The sequence below is a fragment of the Eleginops maclovinus genome, chromosome 9 (assembly GCF_036324505.1).
Source record: "Eleginops maclovinus isolate JMC-PN-2008 ecotype Puerto Natales chromosome 9, JC_Emac_rtc_rv5, whole genome shotgun sequence".
NCBI classification, from domain to species: Eukaryota; Metazoa; Chordata; class Actinopteri; order Perciformes; family Eleginopidae; genus Eleginops; species Eleginops maclovinus.
In genome coordinates, this window is record NC_086357.1 from 18,903,253 (window position 1) to 18,923,861 (window position 20,609).

Consider the following 20,609-nt stretch of genomic DNA (forward strand, 5'->3'; position numbering starts at 1 on the left):
TACAATTCAATGTTCTGAAGTCGTACTGGTCCAGGTTTTACTGGTACTCCCCATAATGAAAGTTTATTAAAAAATGCTTCAGCCAAATCCGAATTTCAACATCAAATATTTGAATTATTTTCTGGGAATCATATTGTGATTCTCTTATAGGGTGCTTGAAATGTAGACAAAAGCAAATCACTGAGTTAGTGTTTTAATGGTTACCTCGAAATTTGAATGACACAATTGTATCTGTCAATGTCAAAATGCTATCTGCACTCCAATGATTTCCTCTACACATGAATGAGGTCCACGCCAGTTGTCCTTCCAAAATAAAAGGTATGATTTATTAATTTTTTTACACCGTATATATAGTATCTTTATATAGTCATCTAGCACTAAAACATTCTAAGTACTAGTAGAAAAGTGCACACCAACAAGTGGGGGAACAGTATTTGACCTTTAACCATGAATTATTTTCATACAAGGATTAATATCTGATGCTACAACCATGGACAGATTTGATACATGTTGTAAAACTGACGGAGTTTTCAGAATCCAGAAATGTTGTGATAACAGTTTAGCATTTGTTGGACAACACTCTGCCTCTAAAACACTTAGTGTTGTCTTTTTGGGTTCATTGAATGCTCAAACACATCACTCGAAGGCTTTACTCAAACTTGATTCCCTGGGCCAGAGGAAGATCCTTGCTGTAGTTAATCGTGCAGGTTGAACGCCTCATGTACTGCTTCCACGAGTCACTGCCAGACTCTCTTCCACCTCCGGTGTGTTTCTCTCCACCGAAGGCTCCTCCAATCTCGGCTCCACTTGTAGGAATATTGACATTCACAATGCCGCAATCAGATCCTTTTGGCCCAAGCCAACGGAAAACTCTACCCATATCTTTAGTGAAGATGCTGCTGGACAGGCCCTGCTGCACCTCGTTGTTCCAGGCAAACGCCTCCTCTTCTGTCTTGAACTTGAGGACGTACAATATGGGGACAAAGGTTTCGGTGTGGACAATGAGAGCGTCATGTGCAAGCCCTGTGATGATGGTGGGCTCTACGTAGTTTCCAGGGCGGTCCATCACCTTTCCACCGTAGACGACAGTGCCACCCTGCTGCTTGGCCTGCTCAATAGCTGCCAGATACTGATCCACAGCTTGTTTGGTGTGCAGTGGCCCATAAAGGGTGGTGGGATCCCAGGGGTCTCCAATTCTGACTTGTTTGTAGGCCTTGGCAACCCTCTCAACCACTGCATCATGGACACTCTCGTGAAGCATAAGCCTCCTGGTGGTGGTGCAGCGCTGGCCAGCGGTTCCCACAGATGCAAAGACAGAGGCGGGCACCACAAGATTAAGGTCAGCATCCTCAAACACAATGATTGCATTGTTACCACCAAGCTCCAGAAGCTTACGGCCGAACCTTTCCTGCACTGTCATGGCCACCATCTTGCCAACGTGAGTGCTGCCGGTGAATGACACCAGATCCACCCGCTCATCCTTCGCCATGGCTGTGCCAATATCAGCACCTCCGCAGGTCATGGAGCAGATAGCACCAGGCAGGTTGTTCCGCTCCAGCACCTCGGCCACGATCTTGGAAACGGCAACACTTGTGAGAGGTGTGGTTGGAGCACCTTTCCAGAGGCAAACGTTGCCGCAGGTCAGAGCGATGGCATTGTTCCAGCCGTAGACAGCCACAGGGAAGTTGAAGGCAGTGATGATACCGACGAGACCAACTGGGTTCCACTGTTCGATCAGGGCATGGCCTGGTCTCTCTGAAGGCAGCATGGGCCCACCAATCATTCTCGACAGACCAACAGCATAATCACAGACATCAACATATTCCTGAACTTCTCCCACTCCCTCAACATAGATCTTGCCCATTTCTAAAGACACCAGGCTCCCAAGGACGTTAATCTTCTTTCTAAGTGCATCTCCAATCTGCCTCACAATCTCCCCTCTTTTAGGGGCTGGAATATCTGCCCACATCTTCCAAGCCTCTTTCGTCTTCTGGACAGTTTCTTCATATTCTGCCATTGTTGCCTGGGTCACTCTGGCGATTGGCTCATTGTTGGCAGGACAGTAGGAAGTGATGACCTCCCCACTGCCTCCCCAGCTCCCATTGTAAACGCCAGGGTTATCCTCAGATAGACCCAGCTCTTTCAGCCAGGAGTATTTGGGCTGGTTGATGAGGAGACCTGACATGGCTGCCGACTGCTGGCAGTGGACAGATGCAAATTTGTTTCTCAAGAGGAGCCGGCTGTGACGGGCAAAGGTCAGTGTGAGGCAGCGCTGCATGGGTGCTGGAAGTAAACCAAGTTAAAAAGTTATTTCGCAAGTTAAAAAAATGAGGAGATCATGTATAAATTTGTTAACAGAACAATCTAAGCAAAGCTTTCAGACGAGCTTATTATGTTTAGAGCTGCCACCTGCATGGTTATTATTCTGTTGACTGAGGATTTTAGATATATTGAGCAGTATTTTAGTCAAAACAAATGTATTTATTTCAATTGAGTAATCAATTACTGGACCATTCAACTCCAGATCTGCTGTTTTCAAACTCAAAAGTAACTAATTACTTTGAAAAGCAGCTTGAACTATGCGTCATAGTCGTATGCAGGACACAGTTAATGTCCTACAGGGAATATGGACAGTCAACAGGTGTTGACCAGAGCACGCCGTTATAAAAATAGATAGTTTTGTTCCAACACTTCTTATGTATGCATTCATTTACATAAAACCAGAATAGTTTAAGACATTCTTCTTCAGTCCAAAATGATTAGTTAGTTAATCAATTACTTTATGGACGACAATTAATGTGAAACAGATGTGTTAATTAATATTACGTTTCCCAATATTATTGGACCACAAATTCACTGGTTTTTAAGTTTTAAAGTATGAATATGTTCTGCTCTATGTTTTAGTCTCTTTGTGTTTTGCAGTGTTGTTGACACAAAAATAGCAATTTTATAAGGTCACCTTGGGCACAATTGCTTTTTAGTGCTATATTATAGAACAATACTGAAAATGCACTTTATTCTCATATAAAACATGTGGTCATATACAACATAGCAGATAGTAAACAGCACAAGCCACCACTTAATCAATATGCATAAGAACTGTGACTAGTCATTACTGATGCTTGTGAAGTTGTATGCTCTTCATTCGAAAAAGTCTATCGATTATAAAGTCGCAGTTCGTCTTGATTTTCAATATATAGCAAGCAAGTAACTCAACCTTTTCCAATCTGTGCGCTTGCGCATTAACCCAACTTTGGTCAACCACGAGGCTGTGCAATTTGAAATTAAATATGAAAATAAAAACAAAATCAGCAACGACAATATTACTGAATGTAAACTAAAATAATATTTCGAAGTTAGCATTTCTAATAGTTCTAATTATATATATAGGAATATGTCAGTGTTGCTTCTTTTGCAGCTTGAGTGACATGGTTGCCGAGCTCAGCCTCAATCTTGTTCAGTCTAAACGACCGTGACCCAAGGTCCTGCAGTTAACACTCACTAACATCACCTCAACGTTATAAAACATGCTATTACACTTCATGCACATAACGTTTTAATGGAAAAAGTAAGTTAGTGCTACTTATGGACAGTTTTTCACTCACGTTGATATAAAGAACGCAGGGCCACGTCCACTCCAGAGCATGGAAGTACTTGCAGGATGTTTCCGTCACAGATGAAGCGGAAGTAACGACGCTGTTCTGCGTCCTGATTGGTCAGAGTCCCCGACGCAGTGTGGCGCCTGCTTTGTTAGATTGATCCATGCTAACATACTCCCTTTGTTGTGATTAACCGTTTAGCGGTTGTGTTTCTGCTTTAATAACTTATATTAAGATTGTTGCCGTTGAGATAATCCAAACCATGAGTGGCGGAGTGTACGGAGGCGGTGAGTAGGCTTAAATGATTAAAATAAGACGAAACCGTTATACACGCTTTAGCCAGCTTTAATGTTAGCTTGCTATGCTATCTATGCTAAAGTTTAACTCCGCTCTAGACAGAAGCAACATTCTTGCGAACATGTTTAATTGTTTGTAAGAACATGTGCATTTCAAATTGTGCGTGCATAGTGTTGTGGCTTAATCTTAAATGTGTTTATGCAACAACCCTGAAACTCCGGTGCCGATTAGCTAGCCAGCTAGCAAGCCAGCTAGCTAGCAAGGAAATGAATGAAAGTGTGTGTCCCGATCTCACATTCAGTTCGGTTTGTGTAGCGTTGTTATAGCTTTCTTGGAGTTCGGGATACGTGTTTCATTATGCTTAATTCAACCCGTTTTAGGGAGGTTTTTTTCTACATCTTTACCTCTGTTGACATTACGTTGAAAGATTAAACTTCCGATGTACTGATCTGAATAACTTCTTTATCAGATGGATCTGTTGTTTTGGCTAGCTTAATATGCCTTTCAAATGCAAATAAGCTTACCTGGCAGATTAGAACTCTACATTACATTAGGCTACTAACAAAGTACAACAGAAATGTTACATTTATAGCTGATTAGGAGTAAAGATACAGCAGATATCCACACTAGTATAACATGATTATACGTAAATGTGCAGATTTACACTGAGCGTATTAACATGCATTCAAACAAATGCAGAGTAATTAGTGAAGTATATATTTGTATGAACTTTTAAGTATGCATGCAGTGATGAATAATAAAGCTCAAGGAATACAGAAGATACTGCACCTTGCTGTTGTAAATCCCGACTCAAAATTGTATTTAATCAATATATGGGTTGCAGGTGGACCTTAACAAATTAGTATCCACAATTGCTATGCAGAGGAAACCCTGTTGTATGTTATTGTTTTGTGTTCTGGTATAATGGAGTTTAAACGTTTGAGAAGCTTGGGAGTAAACGGTTCCTATCACGGAACTATAACATTGAAATACAATCAATTATCATATTTAATTATTGCCCGGCCCTATGTTGATTGTAATGATAACCATGCCCGAGAATTAAAGTTACATTCACCAACGGGAACTTCATGCTAGATATTTGCAGCTTCTTCCAATAATAAAACACTTGGTTTGCGTTGTTTTAAATAGATCTTAGAAATCCAGGAGAACAGCCTGTGTGGCGAGTTTGTGAAAGTTAAGAGGACTTTTGTACAAACAACATACTGACCTGACACATCAGAATTACACTTGTGATTTTTCTCACACCACATAGTTTGTTTTCATTGGGTAAAACACGTTTATTGTACATAGTGCTTAAAAGCTTCTGCATCAGGGTCAATCAATTGTGAGAGATATGTTGTTTTTTTGACAAATGTATATTAAAAGTCATTGATTAACTTTCTGCATTTCATCTTAATAACTATTTTATATCCGCACTAAGTTAACATTTAGATTTCAGAATCAGATTTAATTGACGAGGCACTAATACCAAACATTCGATTGAGTACAGATTATCAATGTGCAAAACAAAATATGTATAGTATTTGATAAGGAGGTAAACTGTACTGGCTTACCTCTCAGGTGTATCATTTTATTTTTTACAGTTTAAATGACATTTGTTGCTCTTCTTTTCCTCTTTGCAGATGAGGTGGGAGCTTTGGTGTTTGACATTGGCTCATACACTGTAAGAGCTGGCTATGCAGGAGAAGACTGTCCCAAGGTAAGTGGATCACTCAGATGACCTGATTAACTATGTGTATTTTCTTCCTCTGAGCATCCTTATCTTCCCTCCTGGGGTCTGTCAATGTCAAGAAATGAGGGCTGTCACCCTGGAGACAGACGGTATGAATTTAGTTCAGATCTTTCTGGATGCTTTCCTGGGTTCTGATTGATCTATAATTTAGGTAGAGTCTTGATTGTGTAAATATCAGCTTGATAAGAGAAATGTTAAAGATTGCATTTATCTCATTAATATCTGTAATATTGGCCCTGAGAAAATACCCAAGATTGGATGTACTGGTCATCATGTGGTATATCAGTCAGCTCTATTATTGACTTTGTGGGATATAATGCTTCGCCCTAACCTATCATCCCCATCCTTTCACTTTCCTGTTTTCAAATATAATATGTTGTACTTATTAGGGATGTTACAAAAAAACAGAGATGTAGTTATTAACACCCAGGAAAATTCCACAATTATCAATTCCCAATTTGGTGCGTCAAAGAAATACAAAAAAATAACAATAAATATGATGTCCTACACAATATACTTTATCACCATTTGTAAAGGCCTTATCGTTTTTGTTAGGAATTTAAACAAGTAATAATTTACTCTTGCACCAACTGTATGTGTATGTAAGAACAACAACTCCCTTTTCAACAACTGAGTTTACATATCTCTCAAAAAACTCATTTTTTTTACATGGTGCTATTTGAACACAAGGATCGTCCCACAGAGAGGAAATTACAGAGCGTTTTGTGAAGCGTCATATACGACACCAGCAAACCTTATTACCGCGCAGAAGGAAGCTTACAACTTAACCGAGGAGGAAGCAATAAATATTTACATCTTGCGCCATCGCAATTTTCTCATCCATGAGTAGAGGCCCGCTTCCTTCTGTCTGGTGAACACGTGGTGCACACAATAACTCCCATTTATTTTAATTATATTGAATAGAAAGCAGATTTCTCTACAGTTGTCATCTCCAAAACTGTCAAACTCGTATGAAATTTGAGTCGTGAGAATGTGTCCTGACATGTATTGTGGCCTGTTTTTGTTTCGGCTCAGGCTGACTTCCCTACGGTGATAGGCGTGACCCTTGACCGAGAGGATGGCAGCACGCCAATGGAGACGGATGGTGAAAAGACCAAGCAGAGTGGCACCACCTACTTTATTGATACCAACCAGCTGAGGGTACCCCGGGAGAGCATGGAGGTCATGTCTCCGCTCAAGAATGGCATGAGTGAGTGTTGGTTCATGGTCTGCGATTATTATTGAAAGAACATTTGGGTATTTAATTGCTATATACTTTCGTTAATCTAAGGAATTTTCCAGGCTGTATACTGCTTAATGTGCAGTGCTTACAGCCCCTATGAACATGCATGAGTGGTGTGTATGACCCCCCCCCCCTTTTAATCTTAGTCGGTGATGTAAACTTTGCAATGAATATTGATAATCCTATCTGCCTGATCCATAACCATAATTAGACCTCTTCGGTCTGACTGCGATCCATCTTTGTAGATGAACTCGTCAGAACTCTGACTGACGTATAGATGACTGCTGTTCATCATCAATATTAATGAGGTTATTTAGAGACCAAGGCAACTCATTAGCATGAGCTCTAACATGAGCCTATAGTGTCCTTTTAGTGGAAGACAGGCCCTCTCTGTCTGGTTTTGCCAACATGTCTGCCTGATAATGATCACGCTTTCCCATTCTTGTTTGTTCCTCGCCGTCATCTTCTTCATCATGGGTGTGTCACACAATCAAAGCCAAATGTGGGTCGTATGCCCTGAGCTGTCCTTGGTGCTGAACTTCAATACTGATTTTGGATTATTTTTCCCATGCTTTTGTCCGACTTAGTTGTTATCGTAGATTTCTACCTGTTTGAAGTTGTTTTTTTTAGCTTAACTATATTGTGTTTATCAACTACTTTTCCAAAGCTCTGCAACAAACAAATATTTGGATAACCAACTTCCCATTTATCAGTCTTTATCAATTATTACTTTAGTACTTTTATTAAATGTAGTTTAATTCTACACTGCATTAAATAAAAGTTTCAAAGCTCATTACGATACATTTTTCAGAACAGTTGCAAAAAAGCAGTTTGTTAATTTTCTGTTAAGTCAGTTAATTATCTAATTCTTTCTTCTGTCAAAAGCATTACATCCTGTTCTATGAATGCCACCTTTTGCTGGTGTGTCTGATTTTTGTCACCTCAGTATTGTAAGTATTGCCGACAGCGGATATTAAAACATGCGCTCCGGTGCACTGACCTAGCTGATGATGCTCTTCAAAATCTGGTCCAGTGGAGTTTAGTGTGAGGCTATTTAGAGACTCCATAAGTGTGACACCAAATTAATTGCAGCAGAACAGCACTGTGGGACTTCAGGCTCCCTCAGAGGGCTGACCTGGAACATCGGTGCCTGACGCTCAAATTATTATCTAAAAAAGCTCATCATCGCACTATTTTCTCCACCATCTGACCCAGTTATGACGATGAAAGATACATTAATTTTATGACGTAGGTCTGCAGCTATAAAAAAAAAAAAAAAATATTGTCAATTTCAAACAGCTATCTTTTATTAAGGTTTCAATAAAAACTGCACATTATCCCCCCCCCCCCAACACACTCAGCATTTTACTTTGGTTATTTCATGTAAAACAGATATTATTGTTTGACAAGCCTTTAATTTTTAACAAGCCATGTCCTGGTTTTCTCTTCTTGCCCTTTTACAGTTGAGGACTGGGACAGTTTTCAGGCCATTTTGGATCACACCTACAAGATGCACTTCAAGTCTGAGCCCAGCTTGCATCCAGTGCTCATGTCAGAAGCATCGGTGAGTCTGAACACAGGATACTTGTACTACTGTGACTTTATCAAGGCCAACCTGTATTCAAATTGTTATACATTTTCTGCTACAATCAAAACGCTGGCAAATCTTCACTATTTAAATATTTGCTGTGGCTGGTGACCATTCCAGATTCCTTCCTTTCTTTCCCCTTTTTTAAAATTCATATTTGATGAGTAAACAGATTGTTTTCTGAGCTGTTCACTCCATGGAAAATGTTTGCAGTTGTCATTTGTTCTGTTTTAAGCAGCTCTTTTTTCTGATTTGTCTCTGCAGTGGAACACACGAGCAAAAAGAGAGAAACTATGTGAGCTGATGTTTGAACATTACAACATTCCTGCCTTCTTCCTCTGCAAATCCGCTGTGCTGTCTGCGTATCCTTTACCACACTTCACCTGAAAAAGAATAAGAGAAAGAGCAAATTTTGTCCTTTTAACTCTTATTGGAATACTGTTTCTTTAATTAAGAGTGCTCAACCTGTAATGAGTCTGTTACATTTTCAAGTGGATTACTGCTCCTTGACTCGGAGTGTCTCAGCTTTGCCAATGGGCGATCTACAGGCTTGGTCCTGGACAGCGGAGCCACGCACACCACAGCAATTCCGGTGCATGATGGCTACGTCCTGCAGCAAGGTGAACAATTATCATAACTCCTTCACCGTAACTGTATAATGTTCATGTTGAGTTAACCTGCTTTGCATATTAACCAAGTAAGGTATTAAAAAGCAACAGTATTAGAAAAGGTATAATATTTAAAGGAAGCATGTGTTACCTTCTATGATTTATGTTGCCATCTGCTGGTTGGAGGATGCTTCTCAGTCCCCACAAATGTTCGTTTTACATTATAGACTATTTTGGGGCAAAAGTGATCTGTAGCGTTCAATCAAGTTTTCACCTAATCAAAATGTAATAACTTCTGAGGATCAAACTAAATTGTGTAGACAAAAAAAATATGCTTTCTGACACAGCTATTTGATTTTGAGCTGCAATGATAGAGATTGATTCAGAAGATTGCTAATTAATTTGGGAGACATGAAGCGGGGAGTTAATGCATATTATGTGAGATTTACTGCAGTCCTTCAAATAATGTGCTTTTCATTCTCTCTTGACAGGCATTGTCAAATCGCCCCTGGCTGGAGACTTCATGAGCATGCAGTGTAGGGAACTCTTTCAAGAGTTAAATGCTGAAATAGTCCCCCCTTACATGATTGCATCAAAGGTAAGACAACATGATTTTAGACCATCTTATTTTAACTAATCGAGTACTAATATTTAGGATTTAAGCGTGCAGGACAGCTGAAGAGACGGCCTTAAAATACTTTGAATGAACAAATGTGTATTTGCTGTAACAGCATATTAATTATACAGTAATTAAAGGAGAATGTATTTTCCTGTTAATACTGTAGGATTTAATTGTAATGTGTGCATTTGAATTGGATTTACTGATGTGGAAAAGTTATGTTAAAGCATTCAAATATACAATTTGTAAGGGTGATCATAATAACGTTGTTGACTTTTAGGTGTATATCATAAAACACAAACGGTATAGACTGACTAAATGTGTAAAGGGCAAACCTAAGAGAGCCTGATGAAAGAAGAACCAGCCTAGATTCAGTAGCAAACTTGTCCAAGTAACAATTACAATATATTAGTAAAAAATACAGTCATCCTCAAATTCAAACAGGGAGCTTTAACTTCCCCACTTTACATGACAGGATGGAGTGCGAGAGGGATCAGCAGCCTAGCTGGAAGAAAAAAGAGAAACTACCTCAAGTCACCCGCTCATGGCACAACTACATGTGTAACGTAAGCAGCAAACATCGATCCTTTACACTTTTTGTATCTATGTTGAATAAAGGAATTGCAGATTTGGTTGGTGTGCTTTGTGTTTTGATAAATGTGTGCCAAATTATCTTGTTTTAATGTTTGCAGACTGTGATCCAGGACTTCCAGGCCGCTGTGCTGCAGGTCTCAGACTCTCCATATGATGAACAGTAAGAAACTTAACCAAATGAATATGTCAATTACATAGACATTATTCTTTACTTAATCCCTCAGCCTCTGTTGAGGTTTGCATGCCAAAAGTAAGTCTCTTTTTAGATTAGGTTAAAATGTCAACTTCATCTCAATGTAATTATGTCCACGGAGTAAAAGGTCCTGTAACTTGGAGCAGTCCGTTGCACTATTAAAGTTACTTAATCGTTTGCTTTTACGCGATAGAAGTTACGGTAATGTGTCTGTATGCTGTTAATTATTGTTCTTGGAAAAAAAGGAAATTACAATCAGAATTTCAGACTTTAAAAAACAACATCAATCAGCCAAGAGAATATCAATGAGTGCGTCTCTAAAGGTAATCCTCCTCCTCATCCTCTCATCAGGGTTGCGGCACAGATGCCCACAGTGCACTACGAGCTGCCCAACGGATACAATGCTGACTTCGGAGCTGAGAGGCTGAAGATCCCTGAGGGGCTTTTTGACCCCTCTAATGCCAAGGTGAGTGCTTTAATCTGGAGGGCTACCAGCAGCCGGACTAGCTAAACATACAGCTCAAGGAAAGCTTGGCTGTAACAATGAGTTTAAAGCGTCCTAATCTGTTGTTTCTCGTGTGAAATCTATTCCTTTTTGAATATGTAATTTAGTGTTGTTTTTTGTGATCCCTTCAGGGCCTGTCCGGAAACACCATGTTGGGAGTCGGCCACGTTGTGACGACCAGCGTTGGAATGTGTGACATCGACATCCGGCCGGTGAATATCAACATGTTTAAACATGGGTTACACATGTTAGTGTATGAATTATTTAAAATTATTTTCGGCAGTTGAACTTAAATTATTTAAATGTGGCCCCTTTTATAGGAATGAATATCTCCTGGCTTACAAAATCTTGCTTAAACCTTTATGTTTTAAGTAGATTCATAAAAGCTGAAATTTAGACTAACTGTTAGCTTCAACTCAAATGTTCTACACAGTGCCTTGAATGTATATGTGTTGTTCTGTCCAAGACATTTGGCAAATAGTATGTGAATGCAATATATACTGATATCGACAAGTATATTAAAATCACACCTCAAGTAGAAAAGGTTAGTTGCGGTAATTGGTAAAAAAAAAGGGAAATTATTACAAGTTCTTGTAATGAATGTGTCCATTGCCCTGTCCTGAGTGTTGTATTTAAAACAGAACCATTTTGTTCTAAAGCTTGTGACTTTGTGTCTCAGGGTCTTTATGGCAGTGTGGTGGTGACCGGAGGAAACACGCTCATTTCGGGATTCACAGACAGACTGAATAGAGAGCTCTCCCAGAAAACCCCTCCGGTGAGTGAATGCCAAAATTCCCTCACACATCTGCATAACATTTTTATCTTAGGCCTTGGTCAATGAAAGGTTGGTGTATGCACAATTGCATATGATCTCTTAAATGCATCCATCAAACCTTACTCTTCTTCCTGTCTGAGTTTTAACTTGTCTGTCTGTGCTTTGCAGAGCATGAGGCTGAAGCTGATCGCCAACAACACTACAGTGGAGCGCCGTTTCAGTGCCTGGATAGGAGGCTCCATCCTGGCATCACTGGTAAGGACACACAGCAGTTAAAACTGTGTTTTAGGAATATATATTATTAACAGTTTCTTGATAAGAAGTAGTTCTTGAGATGAAAGAAACTGTCTCTCACACAATGATGCAATGTAAAGCCCAGAGCTGGGGAATTCAACAAACCGTTAATAAATGTTTTTTATGAAAGGAGCCAAGAGTGTTGAATGAGCAGCGACATGGCATTCATATCTAAAGAATTATTTTCTATATATTGGTTATTACATAGTTAGAATCTGGCTTCCAGCAAGGTAAACCTTTATTTAAGAAGATGTAAGAGCTTATATTCTTATACGTGTGCAGTTTACTTTTAAAAATATTTTCTTTTGTTGCCTTATCAACACTGATATGAAGTGGCTGGAAAATAACTAGATTCACACATCCAGGTAGCTTGACAGCTTTATCTGTATGTGTGTATTCATGCCTCTCCAACTTTATCCTGTTTTATTCCAACTAAACATGGTTCTGTGACTTCCAGGGAACCTTCCAGCAGATGTGGATCTCCAAACAGGAGTACGAAGAGGGAGGAAAGCAGTGTGTAGACAGGAAGTGCCCGTGATTTCATATCCAGCCCATCCATCCATTTTTTTTTGCCATAAGCTCAACATCATGAGTCACTCAACTCTGACCCTGGACTCAGGAACACCCACAGATGATCACTCTTGTTTTGTATGATTTGTTTTAAAAAGAAAGAAAAGAAAAAAGGATTTGAGTCTGTCTGGGATTTTGATATCACATTCACATCTGCAAAGTAAACTGTTACTATGATGAAATGGGGTTTACATTCCTGTTTATTTCATTACAGCCTTACTGTTGCCTAATCTTTACATTGTCTGTGTTTTGTAGAAAACACTGCATCTCTAAAAATAAAAAAATGTCTGGCATTGAAAACAGAAGCTGCAGGTAAACTTTGGGTGATGTGTATTTGGAGGAACAACCTTACAGTTTGGGGTGAATGATGTCTTCTGTTCATAAGACTTTTTTTGTGTAGTAAGTACGATCGTCAGAGGCCAGACAGTTCTTGCCTCTGCTTATTGGTGTCAAGTCATAAACCTGTATTTAATTTTCACTTTGCTTGTCATTGGCCACATATGGTCTTTTAAAAATATGGTGTTTTAAAAATAAAGTCAGTTTTTGTTAAATGTGTGATAAAGGTACAATTTCTCACTTTAAAATATAAATTGTGGGGGTTCTTTTATCATTTTAGATTTTGATGACGGTATCACATGACTGAAGTTGCTTTAAAGTCCTTCATTACTTGCATAATCCCAGAACTTGGGACAGTTCAAACCAACTTTACTGACCCTTTTAATTGAAATGCTAATTTTTTAGTAAAACAAGATACGAAATCTCAATGAATGCATTTTAATAGTAAGTACAAAAAAAAAAGAATTCAGGGGGATGTAGAATAATTTATCTTCCAGGATCAAACAGCTGGACAAATGCACTCACACACAACATAGGAAACAATTTCAGACAACTCAGCTGTTTGACATGAACATATTTAGATTGAATGCTAACTTTGCAGATAGATGCAGCTGTCGAAACTCCTTGATTTGTAAAATGTGCATTTGAAATTTTACGACGCAGAAACTTTCATTTGAGGAAACTTCTCCTTAAGTTTAGACCGAGTTCCCCTCTGTAAGGTGGCGCTCCTGGCCTTCTCTCTGAGATGCTTCTCCAAGCGCAGCCTGTTAGAACGAACCAATATGAAAACATCAACATTTCATATTCATTTTTTTAGAGAAAAATCATTTTGCATGCAATAATTCAAGGTTGAACTGCAAACATCTTGTACATCTTTGAAACAATAACAAGGGCACAACAGTGATGTGAGCCGAATCTTACCTTATGTGTGGTTGGACAAACTTGGGTGTGAAGAACCTCTTTCGCTTATACCTTTTGTTCATGTACCAAGGAATAGCATATTCTTTGTAGCGATACCTGAGTAAAAGAAAAGAGCACATTATGCCTTCATTTCATTTTCTTAAGCCTGGACCCTTCTGCAATTAGATAACAGACTGCCTGCAGAAACAATATTTGTCTACAAAAGAAATAATTGCAGCATATCTTGGTGTGGTACCACCACCTATTGATCAATGGAATAGGGTAAAACATGCAGGTGCATGCCCAGAACTTCACACTGGTCAAACTTTTATTATTAATCCTTCCTGGGACTGCTGCAAACGTATAGATCCACCCACAAGTCACGTAAACAGCCATGCCTACGCTCTTCCTCACTGTCTCGATCTCCTCGGTCTGTACAGAGTTTGCTAGAAAGTTTCCTACTCCAGAACCCGCTGCACCATGAACCCAAACTATCCAGTATGACTAGTCTAGGGGATTTTAAAAGTACTTTAAAGAAAATCTGTAGAGAGCATCTTCTGGAATTGTACATTTTAAAGATGATTGCTTTGGCACTTATCTTAAAGGATTTGGATCTTTTTTGTCTTTATATGAATGTCTATCTGCAGCTATGGGTGTATTGCTGTTGTGTCTTGGCCTGGCCTCATTTGAGTATGCAAACCTGTGTCTTCATGAAATTACCTGTCTAAATGAAAAATACACATAAAAAAATATTGGGACTCAAAACAGTTCAGTAATGCTACTGATCCATAACTCCACAGAGAACCTTTAAAATGTGACTAAATTGTGTTGCATTTCTCCATGTATATATTTGACATAGTAAAAAAGAAGAATCTGCTCTCACCAGTAGGCGTATCCAAACATGTTCCTCCTCCACGCTCCTGGTCTGCCTTTCTCCTGTCCTGTCTGCAGCAGCCGCAGTGCAGTCTCTCTCTCCTTCACCACCGTCTCCACTCTGACCATCGACCGGCTCACCTGGAAGGAAGACAGTGTGATTAATCTTAGCCAGACTTTAACACATACAACAGCCAAAATACTCCAGATAAAAACCCTGCAAACAACAGCGTAGAAGAATAGGTCACAGTCTGTCTATCAAATATGATTTTATATTCCTATATTAATCAGTGTTTATACAGCCTTTCACTGTACCTTTAACACATTCCCAGACTCTCTAAGCCTTTATCATCACATATAGATTATTATACTAAATGCAATTGGGAAAATTAAAGTTAACAGAATTATTTATACCCACAGAAATCAATCTAAACTTGCAAGACTTGGTAAGAGCTTGAGTGGAGCATCATACCGACCTTCTTTAATCTTTCTGGACTCGGCATCTGAAGCCTTTGCCTTTTTGCCTCCTGTTCCAGCGTGAGCAGCATGTTCTTTTCTTTCAACAGCACATACCTAAGACAGAACGAGAGCGTGACACACTGCTAGGAAATGTTTTTCATGTTTGAAGCATCAGTGAAAACTTCACTGTTCTTACCAGAGTTTGTGCAAGTCTTCATTGCTCTTTGTTCTCAGTTGTTTGGCAGTCCATGGTGCACCTTAAACATTTCAAACAAATGTCTATTAGTAAAGCTACATGCAGGATGTAGGGTAATGTAGGCATACAAATTATATAATGCTTCTGTGTTTTACCCGACTTCACGTTGGTCTCTCCCCAGTTCTCAGGGTGGTCGAAGAACTGGTCCAGCCCCCTCCTGCTGACGGTGGTGTGCAGGGCTCGACACTGACTCACAGCGCTGACAGGACTGCACAAAGAGAGGGCAGCGAGAGGAGGACGTTCCCCTGGTAGAAGCAAAAGAAATGCACATAACAAGACCAGTTTGAGACAAATCCTAAAACAAGTGTATTTTACTAACCTTAAAATGTCTAGTTGTTGTTGTTGTTTTCCTGACCAATAAACTGCTTTTAGTAACTGCTGGTTTGTTTCAGGGCAACTAATGAAATGTTGTTATTGTTTATTAATCTGTAGGGGGAAAAAATGGTAGTCTTTATATTTTCAGAAAATTAATGAAAAAATGAAAAAGTTTTTAATTAAAATGTGATGTGACTCTTTGACAGCCAAAACCCGTGAACACGCTCAGTTTAACAATTTACAAAAGGGAACTCAAAATATAATAAAAAAGGAACTAGAAGTTAGAAATGTCTTTTTTTTTAAACGCATAAAAAACAAGATTTTTGATGATGTATCAATGTATGTATTTGTAGTCTGTGAGAGTTTAAACTACAATTATTGGCAATACTTCCCATTGATTGAAAACATCAGAATTGAAACCAGACTTTCATGATATTATTCAGAGACTATAATAAGTAAACCCATGACTATTTCCGTTGATCCAAGTCAACACATGTCTGCTGGTGGAAGATTTAAGTTATTGGTACTGTTATTTATTGTACTGTAATAACTAATCTTAATATATATATATTTACTGACAGCCCATCACTGGGGAGCAGAGACGGTATGAGGTCGCAACACGTTGACTTTAACGTTATGTTTAGAGGATGTTTTACACATTGCAACAGTGTCCTACCTGTACAGACGAGGCTGGTATTTGGTCAACGAGGCAGTACAGTAATGGGTATTTATTGCTGAAGATATCCTAAAGACATTTTGAAACTGCTTGCAAAGAGTCAAAATGCGTCCTGCTGATGAGGACGCCGCCATCTTTCCCGTAGTCCTTCCCACATTACCCATCATGCATTTCTTGAGTTTTTATTTTTATTATTTTACTTTTTTAGTTATAAATATATGGCTACCTTACAATGTTATCATATGTGCGTACATGATAACACAAATAAAATAAAATGGAAATATAATACAAATAAATAAAAATGGCGTTTTCCGCTTCTCTGTGTCATCAACCAATCAGGGCTCGTGTTGTTGGGCCGTCTCCGAGTAAAGATGGTGGGCATGAGTGTTCTCAGATCTGCTGCTGCTTTTGCAGCCAGATTGAGTCCTCTAAAATCTGGAAATAATGCGGCACAATTACTGTCTAGAACAATCCCACGGACAGATAAAGGTAAGAGATATCCTCGCCTTTAAAAGTGTGAGGAGTTTGACCCCAAATCTGGCCGTCACTTCTTGTGACCTTGCACCGGGGCTCTTTAGCACGCTAATGTTAGCTAGCTGTTAACGATTGTCCTCTTGTCAACAGAAAGCTCAACGCGTAGGTTAGTTATTTTATTTACATGTAGCTATATCGTATTTTTGTCAGCATATAACGTTTTTAAACTACACTTCTTATCCATACAGCCAATACTATCTGTAAGCCGGTGTAATAGTTGTAAAGTTGTTTGAATGACACCTCTCCCCATATAACCATGTCATGTTTCTCATACAAAAACATTTGAACATTTTTTTCATTCATCTAATCTCTGCACAATTTAGTGTTTCACAGGCCTTATACACCATCTCATGGAGTATCTTTAATAGTTTATATACAAGGGAAGTATGTATAATTTGTCATTTAAAGACCCTATGTTATAAAGCCTTTTGATAATGATCATAATAGCAATAGTGTTTATATTGACCACCCCTAGTTTATTGTTAAAGAGGAAAAAGACACAATTGAGAAATAATCATCAATATATAATGACACACTGATTGTTTAGTTTACCCAGATACTACAACTTAGTAAGTTCATGACGTACGAAAAAAACAAAATCACAATGGGTCTAGTTTTATGTCACGACCTTAACACCATAAATTGTCAAAACCATAGTCATAACACTATCCCCTGCCTTTGTCTTGCAGTTGCCGTACGTTTTGGTGGTGGTCATGGAAAGCAACTGTTTGTCGTCAAGCCCACTAACTTCTACGACAGGAGATTTCTCCGCTTGTTGGTGAGTAGCTACCTAAAACTTCTTAGTTATTTATTATTTTGACACCAAAAGCCTGTAATACCATGTTACTCATATTTGGACCCCATACAGAGTTTTAAGTTGTATTCCTGAAGGTATCAGCATCTCTTTTCAACATTTTCGGAATTTACTTATTGAATCCACTTAATGATTAACATGCTATTATCAGCCTTATTTGAGAGCAGGTTTGCTCATAGCGTGTCATATTTATCTTTCATTATTAAAGATACATTTATCCGAAATATGCAAGATATGCATACTGGTTCAGCAATAGAAAAAGCTTCCACACTTACATTATTAACATTACATGGAGCAAATAGATATCGATCCATGCAATCATCAAACCCAAAGTGGACAGAATTTCTTGTCTAACAATTACTCCTGTGCTTGTAGTTTCTATGATATAAAAGTGTAATATGATGAAATAAAAGCACAAAAACTAGATCTGCATCCAAACAATTATTCCTTACCTGTTGGCTTGGTAACAGCTACAGTCTTGGACTGTATTTCATTTGATTTTTTTTTTCCCTCTCAGAAATTTTACCTCCTGCTGACTGGCGTTCCAGTGGCTGTCATTATCACATCTGTGAATGTCTTCAAGGGTAAGTAGGAATATACAGTATATCTTCCAAGTTTCAGGTGTGTCTTCTTGTTACTTTGATTTTAAATTTGAGTTTTATTGTGTTGTAAAGGTGAGGCAGAGCTGGCTGAAATTCCTGAGGGCTACGAACCTGAGTACTGGGAGTACTACAAGGTATGCCTTAACAAGCATCTTATCTCATAACATTTTCACGAGGTTTTTGTGTCACTGATCTCGACCCTGGAAGGGGAATGATGGGCTCAAGCATGGTTTACATTTGGAAATAGAAATCAGTCCCTGAATTGTTGATGAGCAATATCATAACACATAATCAGTTATTGTTTATTTTGTATAATATATAAGTAAAATTGTTTTGCATTCTGTCTTTGCAGCACCCCATCACCAGGTGGATCACACGGACGTTTTATGACTCTCCAGTGAAGGACTATGAGAAGATGATGGCTGCAATCGAAATTGAGAAAGAAAAGGCCGACATGAGGTGAGTCTTTATTGCTGCTGTGATATTTTGTTACTTCTACTGTGTGCAAGTCAGAGAGAAAATGTACTTATGTTGAATTTAGTGCAACATTATCAGACTACTGCTTGAATCTTGCAGAAGTTAGGTGTCAATGCTATAAGCATAATGCATTTTTCTTTGGAGTGTTCCAGATTTCTTATTATTAAAAATGTTTGAGCAAGATTTTTTACTTGTTTGATTACATTTCATGGAATATCTATCTAATATCTTCGTTTTCTGAAGGGCTATTATTGTAACAAGTGTCCTGACGGACTGAAGCATCCAGGAGCAGTGTGACAGTTTTGTTCAAACACAAAAGGTGTCCTGCTGTTAAAAGGATTCTTTTTTGTCAGCTGCTGCACTTTGCACTCAGTATAGCCAAAGTGTTGAGTTTTATCAAAGCCATTTGTTTAGTCTTCAAATTATGATTTTATTCAATATAATTCTAAATGAATCTTGTCAAACTTAAATGGATTAGTTGTACCAAACATTCAATTGTAATGCTCATTAGGAATAAATACAATAGTGTTATTCAAAAGGTAATGTTTCTTATCAAGTACACCTCCTTTATATCCACAGATAAACACTGCTGTCATGCCTCTATCTCTTTCTCTATTAGTTCAGTTCACAAGCTTTGTTTCAACACATTTTTGTTCATGGCTTTTTGACCTGTAGCACTATTCTGGGAATCGAAACCTGCTCTTTTCTGTTAATTATGAATGATGATTTCAATAATTCAATGCCCATTTGTTATCAACAGACTGAAACAGTTGGAGGTGAGTCGACACATGAGGTCGAAGGGAGACGGCCCCTGGTTTCAAAACCAGACCCCCAACAAGGAGCTCATTCACTACGGCAACAAGTCAACACCTGACAATTAATCAGTACATCATGCCGATCAGTCTCACTGTTTGTACATTTTTTCCCTTCTTGCGTAAATAAAGTATCTATATGGACTCCAATATTATGTTTTATTGTGTCTCTTTGGCTCCATTCTACAATAGAACCTGTTTACCTTGAGATTAAAACCGTACCATTTAAAACAGACGAGTAGTGCAATCATATGTTCTTATATATAGTGAGGTTTTAGAAAGTTTCATCAACATTTCAAAGTAACTCGGTGAGTGATTTTTAACAAATTGAATTAATGTGGCTGCAGTATTCCATCAAATCGTAAAGGAATTCCTTTAAATATTTGTGAAAAAGGTAACATTGCTGAGCAAAGGTAGGCAAGGCAAGTTTTAGTTTTTTTTCTGTGAAATTTGAATGTCCTTTCTGTCCTTTCTCTTGTTGCTTCATTTCAGTCCATGATACATTTTACAGTTCTCAATCTGATTCATCCATTTGTTTATCCTACCTAAGCAGGGATGAGGACGGCAAATTAATTAATGTAAGTAATGTATATATTCTTTTACATGACTTTCCATTTCATGTAGGTGTCCTAGATAGGTTGCATTTATAATTCATACATAGCACCGTTCATCTGTACTGTGTAAACATTTGCCTGGAGTACACATTGAGACACACATTGTTTACTTCTCACTTCTCATCCACACGACATTGGCAGGCAACACATAAGTCTCAACAAGGACACATTGTAGGCAATAGGATGAGATTTTGGCAAATAAATTGCTTTTTTTTTTTTTGCAATAGACGAAAGAGTCCACCTGGTGGCAGGGCTGTGCAGACATGACAAAGAACATTTTTATTTATAAGATGCACTAAATTA

The 20,609-nt window shown here is 38.5% G+C and overlaps 4 protein-coding genes across 4 annotated transcripts; 2 read left to right on the forward strand and 2 right to left on the reverse strand.

The window, feature by feature from the left end:
* Positions 1–298: 298 nt before the first annotated feature.
* aldh7a1 (aldehyde dehydrogenase 7 family, member A1) lies at positions 299–3,779 on the reverse strand. The gene is given in 3 exon segments (XM_063891045.1): positions 299–2,283; positions 3,606–3,717; positions 3,720–3,779. Coding segments are annotated over 3 exon segments (1,791 nt in total). The 5' UTR covers positions 3,765–3,779; the 3' UTR covers positions 299–649.
* actl6a (actin-like 6A) lies at positions 3,652–13,189 on the forward strand. Its single transcript, XM_063891046.1, is given in 15 exon segments — positions 3,652–3,886; positions 5,540–5,616; positions 6,685–6,859; positions 8,356–8,456; positions 8,745–8,842; positions 9,006–9,100; positions 9,580–9,686; positions 10,183–10,209; positions 10,211–10,273; positions 10,400–10,461; positions 10,846–10,960; positions 11,131–11,211; positions 11,679–11,774; positions 11,943–12,029; positions 12,526–13,189. Coding segments are annotated over 15 exon segments (1,290 nt in total). The 5' UTR covers positions 3,652–3,861; the 3' UTR covers positions 12,607–13,189.
* Positions 13,190–13,396: 207 nt separating this feature from the next.
* mrpl47 (mitochondrial ribosomal protein L47) lies at positions 13,397–16,617 on the reverse strand. The gene is made up of 7 exons (XM_063891637.1): positions 16,614–16,617; positions 15,558–15,707; positions 15,403–15,463; positions 15,224–15,320; positions 14,758–14,888; positions 13,896–13,991; positions 13,397–13,738 (listed from the first exon to the last, which is right to left on the reverse strand). The coding sequence occupies exons 1-7, from the start codon at positions 16,615–16,617 to the stop codon at positions 13,627–13,629; spliced, it is 651 nt and encodes a 216-aa protein (XP_063747707.1). The 3' UTR covers positions 13,397–13,626.
* Positions 16,618–16,785: 168 nt separating this feature from the next.
* ndufb5 (NADH:ubiquinone oxidoreductase subunit B5) lies at positions 16,786–19,842 on the forward strand. The gene is made up of 6 exons (XM_063890513.1): positions 16,786–16,942; positions 17,677–17,765; positions 18,319–18,385; positions 18,476–18,537; positions 18,756–18,862; positions 19,641–19,842. The coding sequence occupies exons 1-6, from the start codon at positions 16,825–16,827 to the stop codon at positions 19,759–19,761; spliced, it is 564 nt and encodes a 187-aa protein (XP_063746583.1). The 5' UTR covers positions 16,786–16,824; the 3' UTR covers positions 19,762–19,842.
* Positions 19,843–20,609: the final 767 nt, after the last annotated feature.

Bases quoted from the DNA above. Each gene is read 5' to 3' on its own strand.
- ndufb5 (XM_063890513.1), top strand. From the start codon at position 16,825: ATGGTGGGCATGAGTGTTCTCAGATCTGCTGCTGCTTTTGCAGCCAGA. The intron at 16,943-17,676 runs GTAAGAGATATC...TTTGTCTTGCAG, and splicing joins AATCCCACGGACAGATAAAG to TTGCCGTACGTTTTGGTGGT. The intron at 18,386-18,475 runs GTAAGTAGGAAT...TGTGTTGTAAAG, and splicing joins ATCTGTGAATGTCTTCAAGG to GTGAGGCAGAGCTGGCTGAA.
- mrpl47 (XM_063891637.1), bottom strand. The intron at 14,889-15,223 runs GTCGGTATGATG...TCTTCCTTCCAG, and splicing joins GTCCAGAAAGATTAAAGAAG to GTGAGCCGGTCGATGGTCAG. The intron at 13,992-14,757 runs GTGAGAGCAGAT...TCTTTTACTCAG, and splicing joins ATGTTTGGATACGCCTACTG to GTATCGCTACAAAGAATATG.